Source organism: Pithys albifrons, chromosome 8 (genome assembly GCF_047495875.1).
Source record: "Pithys albifrons albifrons isolate INPA30051 chromosome 8, PitAlb_v1, whole genome shotgun sequence".
Classification (NCBI taxonomy): Eukaryota; Metazoa; Chordata; class Aves; order Passeriformes; family Thamnophilidae; genus Pithys; species Pithys albifrons.
In genome coordinates this window covers 29,447,018-29,458,325 of record NC_092465.1, presented here as the reverse complement: position 1 = coordinate 29,458,325, position 11,308 = coordinate 29,447,018, and the positions used below count along the sequence as shown (strand labels likewise).

At 41.6% G+C, this 11,308-nt stretch overlaps 1 protein-coding gene across 3 annotated transcripts in view; it reads right to left on the bottom strand.

Moving 5' to 3' along the window:
- Positions 1-279: 279 nt before the first annotated feature.
- RFTN2 (raftlin family member 2) overlaps positions 280-11,308 on the bottom strand; it is a 32,308-nt gene continuing 21,279 nt past the window's right edge. For all 3 annotated transcript variants that reach the window (XM_071562609.1, XM_071562611.1, XM_071562610.1), the window contains exons 9-10: positions 9,793-9,871; positions 280-4,867 (exon numbers count right to left, since the gene is read on the bottom strand). In XM_071562609.1, the coding sequence (XP_071418710.1) occupies positions 4,598-4,867; positions 9,793-9,871 (349 nt within the window). In that variant the 3' untranslated portion in view covers positions 280-4,597. The remainder of the gene's footprint in view (positions 4,868-9,792; positions 9,872-11,308) is intronic.

The following is an 11,308-nucleotide window of genomic DNA, read 5'->3' as shown; positions in this document are numbered from 1 at the left end:
AATATGCTAAGGACAAGGAAAACCTAATCAGCTTTTAATAGATGGCTGCAACTCTGTCAGGCTTTGCCCTGTGAGCTCGGCAGATGCATAAACCAGACGGCAAAAAGTAATTCTAGCTTGAGGCAAGGTACACATTGATCTAACCCATCTGATGTCACTGTGAGACAAATATAATAAACCAACTGATTTGATAAGTGGTTTTAATGGTGAAAACCTTCCTATCTAAACTGTGGAAAAGATCTTCCCTTTCACAAAAAAAATGGTATTTTACAGACCAGAAACACAGAAGTTAAACAGCAGTTTATTGCAGTTGACCAGGTATGTAAATAAACTGACAAATAGGGGCAGGGTACAAAATATTTAACCTTGGACAGTTTCTTCCTGTTTGTAAACACTAGAAAACCATTTCCTCTCCAAACAATTCAAGCATCAGAAAGTATAAACAGTCCTTTGCAGAGGTTCATGAGCAGTATTGGCTGCCTCCTGTCTCTGACAGTTGCAGAGCATTTCCCTTGTCACATACAGGGAAGGGCCTTTCCTACTACAGCTCAGACACAGGCTCCTGACTGAAGCCCTGTCACTGCATAAAAAAGCATACTTATTTCTTCTGTCAGAGGATGCATCCATGCTTTAATTTGTAATTCTCACAGGGATAAGTAAAATGCATTCTGGTAAAATGACAACTGGGCAGTCTATTTATACACATAATAGCATACAGCATACAGAAAGTTTTATTAGTTACTCTGACAGGCCTGATTTACAAACTTTGTTTACTTAATGGGCAGTGCTGGTCACTCAGAGCAGTAAAGGCATTGCTTGATGCTCTGCTTTGTCAGACCAGGTGGAAATGAGTCTCAAATCAATCCCCTATACCCAAAACACACCCTCCCTGTTTCACTTAAGCAACAAAGATACAGTTATCTTTCAAAATTTTTAACTACAAGGAACAAAATAGAAGATTTTCTGTAATTTGTTTCAGAAGCACTTTTAATTTTCTCTGTTTTAGCATCCATGCCTTAGGAGGGCAGGTGGTTTATTCTGTGTTCTTGGACTAATGCATGAAGTCAGGTAACTTGCCCTGACTTTGAAGGCAAACCTTGCAGCAGAACACTTGGCCACGTGCACAGGGGATGCACCCCTGGTGCTTACAGTAATCCAAAGGCCAGGACAGGTGTGCATCAGTCACACCAGTTTCCACAGTCTGCAACAGTTTCTGGCTCAGTGACTTTCAGAGAGAGTAGAGCAATGATTTTGCTTTCAGGAGTTTTTCAATCATCTTACACATCATCCTGCAGCAAGGAATTCTACAGGCAGCTGGACTGATTCCATGACTTGTTTCAAAGCTGCCACTTACAAATGCCATGATCGACCTGAGTTCTTGTATCAAAAAAAGAGTGCTGAGGAATGTATTCCTTTATGTACTCCTTTGCTACCCTCTCCATGCCACTCACCTGACAGATCTCTGTCTTGGCTCCTGTCAGGTTGGCTTTTTCCCCCCACATGAAGAATTGTATTTTGTTTATTTTCTTCCATACAGAGCCTAAATGTAGCCCTGTGAGGTGAAAGACAATGGAGAGCTGGGGAAACAATCAAGATTAATGTTTCTACAGCAGGGGCAACTTTCACACTGTGAGAAAAATGACAATAAACACCCCCATCTGGTCCCTAACAGGAACTGCTGAGTGGGTGCAGAGGAAACAATATCACATATTTATACTGAATTAAAGACTAGAAAAATTCAGAGATTCGCAGCACTGTAACACCTGTGAGATTCAAGAGCAAGAAATAAAGCACAGTTAAAACTGGGGACTACTGGAAAGGAATCCTGGTTTTCATTCTAAGAGAAGCCTTGTCAAAAGTGATGAGTGTACCTGTGGACATCCAGGGCATGCTCAATTTCTACCCTAGTACCAAAACAGAATCTCCGTTGTGTATATCCCAGACATTGGAAGGAGAAAATTCTTTTTCAAAACAATACTATTTCATTTTAATTTTCTGCACTCTCAACAGCTGATATGGAAAGACCTCACCAAAAGTTAAATGATTCTTTTTATCCAATGAATGTATTCTAGAAAGAGTTACCTCCATTAAATGTACTACTTTATAACTTAAATAGTTGTAGTTCAATGTTGTTTAAGGGTTCACTACTGTTAACCACCTTCAGCAATACTACTGCTTTACAAATGGTAATTTCTTTGATACACTCTAAAAGTTGTAACTTTAAGTATTCAGAATTGTTGGACTTTTTGACCAATCTTTGGTCATTTTACAGGTTTAACTTGTATGGAGAATGACCAGTAATTAAAATTACACACAGAGGAGTTTTGGACAGCTCATGAAAAATGCTTTTAAAAGGAGAGCAACATATTCCAAGTTGCAGAAGACCAGCTGTTACTCCATTTTTAACATGCCAGAGTTACCTGGCTTTCTGCCAGAGACATGTATGTTCATTCCTTCCCCCTGTGTACCACGGAGGAGAGTCCTGCTCAGAGTGACCCCACTGCTGTCCCAGAGCTGCGAGAGAAAGCAGCGCTCTGGTCAGCCCTGCAGAACACCCAGCCCAGCCCTCCCTGAGAGCAGGGGATGGCTCTTCCTCCACACAGTGCCTGCCACCAGACAGGGAACCAGCACGAGGTTCCTGACTCCCATCTCTGACCTCAGGACTGGTGGGTGGGAAAGCTGGGAGAGAAGCCTCGGCAGGAAGGGGTTTCTTACTGTGTCTCCTATCACAGGTACTGCTGTGCTCCCATCGCTCCCCACAGCAGGCCAGGGGAAAAAGGAACTGAAAGAATGTCTCCAGCTCCAGAGCTGTGGATTTTCTTGGAAAAATCCCCCAACTGTTTGTAGCAGGTTTGGGATTTTAAGAGTTTCTCTTCCAAAATAAAAAATAAGCCAGCCTGCCTACAAGAATTTCACAATCAAATCAGGAAGCAGCTCCAAAGCAGTAATGCTTCAACCTTGCACTATGCTCATTATCCCCCACCCCTCATCCTATAAAAATAAACTGAAATACCATCACGCTTGATACTTCTTTTGCTTATCAAACTTTTTTCCCCTCGGGAGTTAATTTTTGCCTATTTAAATAAACATCTTCTGCCCATATTCTTCCTGCACAGCTCTGAGATTGCACTATGCTGGTCATCTCCTGGGGTGCTCATTTGGAGTTAATCGTTGGTCCTCCTGTCACTGCATTTCGGGCCAGTATCTACCACTGTGGACAGGCAGATTTCCACTGCAGCTGGTGGGAGCCCCCCAGGGGAGCAGAGTGGTGCAGGGAAGTGCATTCATGGCATTTCTCTCCATGTTTGCAACACAACACACTGAGATAGGTATCACAATCCCTGGGGGCTGTGTGTGCTGTACTGCAAACATTGAGAGTAGGGTTGTGAAGACAATTGCTCAGTTGTGTTCTGTTCTGACTTCTCATTTTGACCAAATTATTTTGCATCAGCTTCAATGTGATGAGCACTTACCATTCTTTTGCTTCTAAAACAAAATGAGAAATGCAATTTTTTCTGGAGATGCATTTTTATTCAGATTCTCCTCTATAAAGTGTAGTTTTCAGACAGCAGCATAAAAGTAATTCCTGTTTGGGCCTCTCCCCACAGAGCCCAGCCAGCATTATAACCTCCCTCAATGCAAGCAGCTCCTCCCCAGGGTAAGGATGTCTGGTGTTCGATGCAGCTGAACACTTTATCCCATGGGAGATACATTCAGCTGAGAAGTTTTTCATCCACACATCAGCACGTTTGCATGTACTGCATGATCTAACATTGCCCATGAATTGCACCCCACATCCTCCTCCCACGTGTCAGCAGCACCACTGTGCACACTGATGTCATGGCTTTCACTGAGCTGCTCCAACTGCCTGTTCACACACAGCCAGGTATCTTTCAGGGGATGAGAGGTTCTTAATTCCCACTCAGGGGTTCTGAATGCATCGTTACACAAGTTACAAGCTCCTGTAGCATCTGGCTTACATGTTCAAGGACCCCTGGTACAACCTGCATAGGTGAAACTGTTACAGGACCAAGTGTCTGCCTACAGCCCTTGAGTTTGTCCACACCAGTTCTTAATGTAGCCTGAATTATTAACATTCTAGGCCAGCTAAGACTTGACAGTTCTCTAGGCTTTTGAACTTATGCAAGGCAAATAAAGTGAAAATTACATTAAAACTTAACAGCCAGACAGTTCATCTTTCCCCATCAATATTTACAAAAGCAAACAACAAAGCAACCAATCAAAACCAAAAAACATTCCTCCAGTTCGTGGAAAACACTAACATCCTCATTCCTTTCTCCCTTACACAATTCAAACTGTCACTCTTTTGCAGCTTTTGCTTCCTTGCTTGTCAAAAGCATTAACAAGTTAGGAGAACACCCAACCATGTAGTTAAAAGAGAGGCAGAAAAGCAAATTATTTTGCAGTAGTATTATTACTACAGTAGGATTAACACAACAAAGAAATTGGCAAAAATACAAAATAAGTCTGGGAAGAGTCACGGGATTACACTAAAGCATTTAAAGTAGTATAATTTTTTTAAAAATCCATTTGTGTGATTTATGTACATGTCCATCTGATGCAGTTACTTACTTTATCACATACATGTGACCTGAGTGACTCCATCTTCCTGGTCATATTGTCCATCATCCAGTTCCCTTAATACTCCATCACTGCTACTGAATCCTGGAAAGCCTCCATACTCAGAGGATCCCTCCTTGATCCAACATTGTTTGGAAGGAGATAGGTGAAACTCATCAGATGGTTGGCCAGTTTCCAGAGGGCAAGAAGTAGCTGTGTCTAATCCAACACTTCTGCTAGACACTTTGCCTTTTTCCTCCCCAGTAACTTGTCGTAAGGATTTCCTCTGGAATACAAGAGGATGTTGAAATGTCAGCATATTTAGGGGAAAAAACACCCAGCCAAATACTTTGCAATGAGTCATGCATGGATTTAGTGTGAGCTGCATTTTAACATAAGGCACCATTTAAGACTTGCATTTAAACTATGAACTCCTTTGGAGAAAAAACATCCAACAGATACATTTCAAGAGAAACAAAAGAAGATACATAGTTGAGATTCAAGAAAGTACAGATGAATGCTAAGAAAAAATAGTTCAACAATGATCAATTCTTATGCAGTACTTGACAGAACCAGAACAATTTACAACTTTTTGCCCACTCTAAAATCAGCTCTTTGAAGAAAGCATCACCTCTGACTAACACAGATGAGTGAAACAGCCTGACTGACCATGTCTGCCACAGACAGATGCAGTGCTGCCCTTCCCTGTGCTCTGCAGGGCAGGATGCTGGCACCGCTCCTGCTGGCAGCTGCCTCTCGCCTGCAGCAGTCCCAGTACCTGGAGGGGCAGGAAGGACAGGCAGTGTCAGGTGCAGCTGAGACCTCCACCATCTCCAGCTGCCACCGCAGGCAGACACGCCTCACTGTCCTGCACTCACAGACCCACACACCACCACCTCAGCCTCTGGCCACTGCCCTGCCCTGCAGGCCATTCCCTGGATGGTGATCACATTCCCAAACAGCTCTGTCTGGGAGCTTCAACATCAGTGCAATGTTTCATAGAGGTGTGAATGAAGCTCCACCAATATTGGACTCTTCTTAAAGAGTGTGACCTGACCACTTCATAGGACTGAAGATTTTCCACTGACCCATCTAATGCTGAGACTGATAGGCTTTCCCATCTTCCCAGTTCTGCCCATAAACATCTTCAAAGGCCTCCTCAGATAATGGCACATTCCTTGAGAATGACACAACTCTCATGGTGAATCCATGCAGATGGAAATCAGTGGCTGTTCTGTACAGCCACTTGAAATGCAGTCTGCAGAGTCCTTGCACAGAAGAACTTGGTATAAATACAGTCTGACACCAGTACTGGAGTTGAATGTTGTGTGATGTTGTTGAGTGATACCCTGAGATTAGATCAGTTGGTTAAAACTTGGTTGTAACAATGCCAAGGTCATGGGTTCAATCCCATGTATGGGCAATTGACTTAAGAGTTGGACTCGATGATCCTGGTGGGTCCCTCCCAACTCAGAATAGTCTGTGATTGTATAGAATAACTCTGAGTGATGTCTGTTGCTGAATGATGGCAGTTGCCAATGTCAAAACCAAAAGTAAGCAGATTGTGATTTCTGCAAACAAGAGACTGACCAAACTACGTGCCAAGGGTCCTCTGAGGCATCTCAAAGAAATAAAAGGTTTATTTCACTTCAGCACGAGGAGCTATCTGAGTTACTCAGGCCTGTGACAATGCAGCACCCCCAGAAACAGCCTCAGTGCCTTGAGCCACAACAGAAGAGCAAGGTCAAGAAGGCAGAAGCTGCCTGCTTGGAGTCTTGTTCTCAGCACAAGCACTGCTAACCCAGGAGACCCTTGCCAGGGGACATAGCATTGTCCACAGAGGGAACACATCCAGCTACAACCTCAGCACAGAGCTGCAGTTCAGTGCATGAAGAACACAAGCACTCTGACACAAGTGTAAACACTTTAAAAACAAAACCACCCCACAACTGCTTTTACCACGTTTGTGCCTCTCTTCTACACATTTCTAAGTAAAAACCATGGGCCATGTGGGTAAAGGAAATGTATGTAGGGAAGCTGTTACAGGAGACATTGGGAAATTAGGCTAAGGGGAAACACACTGGTGCTTCAGGAGAAACAAAAGGAAGTTAGTATTGCCTGGATGCCACAGCTAGAGAATGGAGAACTCTGCTTAAGGGAAATAGAGGAAGAAAACAAGAAAAGAAACAAAAAAAACCCCAGAAATTCCTCAAACACAGCACGAGGAGTTGCATCTTGCATCTTCTCCTCTGAGGTCTTCTCTTTGAAAAGCAAATGATATGTGATAAACAAAGAGTCTACGGAAACAGTACAGCCCTTGTAACCCAAGAGGCTTTTGAACCATTACATTAAGTCATAAGCCAGGCCATAACACCCCACCCACCCCCCATGAATATACAAGGTGGCTGAGACATGAGCTGCAAGGACATAAAATATGCCATCCTCAGAAAGAGACCCTGTGAGATTAGGAAACCAGGTAAATAAGGGTTCCCCTTAATTCTTACTGCAGCAAAACTTCCTTTAGGAACAGCAACGTTAACTTCAATCCAACAATCAAAAAATACAGCCCTGAGCACACAAAGCACCCCATGCCCTGTGATGCCACTGTGGGGCAAAGCTCCTGTCATGGCCAGACCCTGCTGCACTGCAGGGAACAGAACGTGCTGTGGCCAAGGCACTGGGGCTTCGTGGTTGAAAAGGCCTGTGGGAGGAGGCTGTTTTATTGCAGTAATGAAACAGCCTTGTTAGCAGCATTCCAGAGAAGAGCAACAAGGCTGGTGAAGGGACTGGAGCACAAGTCCTGTGGGGAGAGGCTGAGGCAGCTGGGGGTGTTTAGCCTGGAGAAGAGGAGGCTCAGAGGTGACCTCAGCACTGTCTAGAACTACCTGAAGGGAAGCTATAGCCGGGTGGGGGTTGGTCTCTTCTCCCAGGCACTCAGCAATAGGACAAGGGGGCACGGGCTCAAGCTCTGCCAGGGGAAATTTAAGTTGAAGATCAGATAAAAATTCTTTCCAGAGAGAGTAATCAGGCATTGGAATGGGCTGCCCAGTGAGGGGGTGGATTCCCCATCCCTGGAGGTTTTTAAACACAAATTGGACGTGGCACTGAGTGCCATGACCTGATAAAGGGACTGGAGTTGGACCAAGTGTTGCACTCGATGATCTTGGAGGTCTTTTCCAAACCAATCCATTCTGTGATTCTACGATTTTGAGCTATCTCAGTTGCAAATAATCTAAGGGTGTACTTAAACATAAGTTGTGATGCAATTTTTTTCTTATTTTAAATTTTAGGTATCTGAAGTATTTCTGTATTTCAAAGACATCCTAAGCTGTGGACAGCAAAATTTTTTGAGTAAGAGCTTTAATATAATATGAACATCAATTAAAAGATACACAGCACAAATGAAAAGGAAGATGTCATGCTAAAATCCACACAACCAGGACTTGAATGTGTTTATGAAAATGTTTGCAAGGGTTCCCTAAAGTTGTACAGCTGTGTCATCAATGTCCAGGAGACTTTTATTTAGAAGGAAAAATACCGTTTTAGAGCTGTAGGGAGCACTTTCAAATTTCAGGAGCTTGTTTTACACCAGAACTCTCAATGGCATCAGGACATTCTATGCCAGTTTGGTATTACTAACAAACAGATGAATTTAAATTGAAATGAAAGTAACATGCTGTTTGCCAATTCAAACATTTTTGCAAAAAAACTGAAGAAAAAAATTAAAATTCAGGGGAAAACCAACATAATTGGCAAAACAGAAGGAAAATGTTACTCTGCTAAACGTTTCAGTTTCAGCCCCAGTTACCCATTTATCCCATGCTAAAATGACCTCATCATGCTGAAATTTCCTGATGGAGAAGTAAAATATTCACTAGTACTTAAAGAGCACATTTAGATATTAAGTTTGTTCAGATTTTAAACACAGAAATCCTGATGTAAATAGCTACAAATCAGCTATTTCTTGTTTACTTCCAGTATGTTTAACACTTAAGTCAAAGGTTTCCCATTACAACAAAGTGAAACAGTAAGTAACAAACCACACCATTTTATTTGTATAAGCCAAAGCTGTTTATCATCTCACAACTGGGTGAAAGAATTTAAACTGTGAGCATAATACTTCCTATTTTAAATTTAAACCACATCTCAAAGACTCATCAGTTCCTCAGACTGAAGTTCTGCTGCCTTTTAAGAGACACAGTTAGAAGTAACATTAATATCCCCCTTGCAAAGGGAAGAGTTCTCCTATCAAGAGTTCATGTCCTTACTAGATAGAGTATTGAAAAAGTAGGAAAGCAGTTTTTTATGTTATAATCACTGGCATATTTTTTATATTTATATATTTAGTATATTTTAATTTATATATTTTTACCATATTGCTATCAAAATTATGTTCCAAAACACACTTTCAGAAGTTCATTAGGAAGGAAAGTAGAGACTACAAAGTCAGGCATGAAAGCAGGGGCAGAAGGTTTGAAAGCTGAAGGTGCTTTCAACAGCGAGGGTGGTTAAAGGAGAAAATCCCCCTGGCAGAATTTAGAAGAGGGTATGAATGAAAGAGAAGATTAAGACACTGGCAAGGGAGACTACACTGAACACTGAAGAGAAAAAAGCAGAAGCTCCAGTTTTGTAAATGAGGAAATGAACTACAGTGTACAAGAACTAGGTGGGAATTGAGACAGTGACAAAAAAATAAAACAGGACTTGAACTGGGCATGTTGAAGGCAGTTCTCCCAGGAATGGAAGTACTAATTGTCAGGGGACACAGTGAGAAGGAAGTCAGGCTGAAGCAAAAGCCTGGAGAAAAACAAAAAAAGGAAGACCATATTTTAGAAATACTAAACAGAGGAAAGCACAGACGATGGTAACAGACTGAATAGGAAGTAAAAGAGAGAAAAATCAAACATGACTGCAAGAAATTCAGAGACTCGTGAAAGTATTTATATAAAAGGACAAGGAAACAGCCAGGTATCACTGTATAAAATGCCATGAGTGAGTCTGTAAGTAAAGGCACTACTCTGGTGCTGGACATGAGTGAAAACATTCATAGCTGCTTAAGGCTATCACAGGAAAACCGTGTTGAATGGAGAAAGGTTGGACAGCTGTTGGAATCTAGAAATGAAAAATGATTGAAACCCACCACGGGATGGCCAAAGATATGGCAAAGAAAAGTACTTTTTCTAACATTAATACCATAAACATGTTACTCACCTCTGGTGTCTGGACAGCAGAACTCCACATAACAGGTCTCTGAAGAAAAATTACTTGCTTTGTAGCAAGATTTCCTTCACTAAAATGTGAAGAAAATAGTTACAATGTTTTAAAGGCAATAATTGTCACAAACACAGTCATACGTTTCAAAGTCAGCTTTAAGTTCTGTAAGTCCATGAGTAAGAAGAGGACAAGCTACAAGCATTAACTGGTATATTAATTCCTGCATAGTTCTGTAAACACACTTTTTCAAAAATAGAAGCAAACAGCTGGGTTAAGGTGATGCACATAAAAATATGGACAGACCAATAACTTGTATTACTATGACTGGAGTTATTTAATATGTGGACTCGTGGAAGTTTCAGTCCCAGACCTCCTCCTTTTAATCCAAGTCTGCACCTTTATGTCTGCACCAAACCCCCATGAGTCTTTCTTTGAGCTAATCTTCACTGTCAAATATACAGCAACATATTACTGCCTATTAATGCCATAACAACCAGGTCCAATCTCAACAGATCTCACAGCTTCAACAAGTATCTCAACACTTTGTGGCATGGAACTTGGGAATTAACATTCTTTACTGTTAAATCCAAGTTGTTCTCTGGTTGTAGCGTGACATCTGACCCAGCAGGATAAGCTTGTTGCCTTTACCAGCTATAGATAAAAGGACTCAGCTCAGTTTTAATAAGCTCCTCACCAGTGAGACAAATGACTGTTTTGTATGAGGGAGGTACCAGCACAGGAAGCACCAGAGAGTATTTTAGTAAGATAAATAAAGAAAAAAAAAGGTGCAACTTCAGTCCTGAACTTCTACAGATGTTAATATTGTTGTGGTAGACCAAGAAGTTTCTTTTCTTCCAAAAGAAATCCTTGTAGGAAAATAAACACCACAAGGTGAAGAAAGTTGTTCCTCAAGACCTAATCAGATTCTACTGACATGATGTTTCAGAAGTCCTACACTCTTGGTTGTGGTGATAAATACATTAAAACTTCAAGAGAACATATTTCCATCACCTTTCCACCAGAACACAGGTCACCCCATTGATAGCACAGGTACTACAAAGCCCAACTCTGTGTCACTGACAAAGTGCAGAGAATTTCAAGACCAGAACTCTACAATGAGAGCTCAAAAAATTCCAGTGCTCTTCTAAATATCAGATATTATAAGCTCCTCTCCCCCCAGCTCCTGCTTCTGGGCAGCATTCAGTAAGACTTTCATGTTTATACAGGAAGACATAAATACTTCAGTAAAAGGGTGACTACAGATTCAAGAGTGCACTAAAGACAAGCAGCAAAATAGAAACACCAAACAGACATAGTGAGGTCAATTGAAATATTTATGATTTTACCTATTCTATCAGTCATAAAACAGTATCATTTTGCATAACATTACAGAAAGAACTACTAAAATAATGTAGCTTTTACTTCAGTATGGGTATGTCACAAGGGTAACAGCACAGACCAAGTTAAGGTAACTTGGTCATGTTGCATGACAGGGCTACAACTGAGAGTTAAT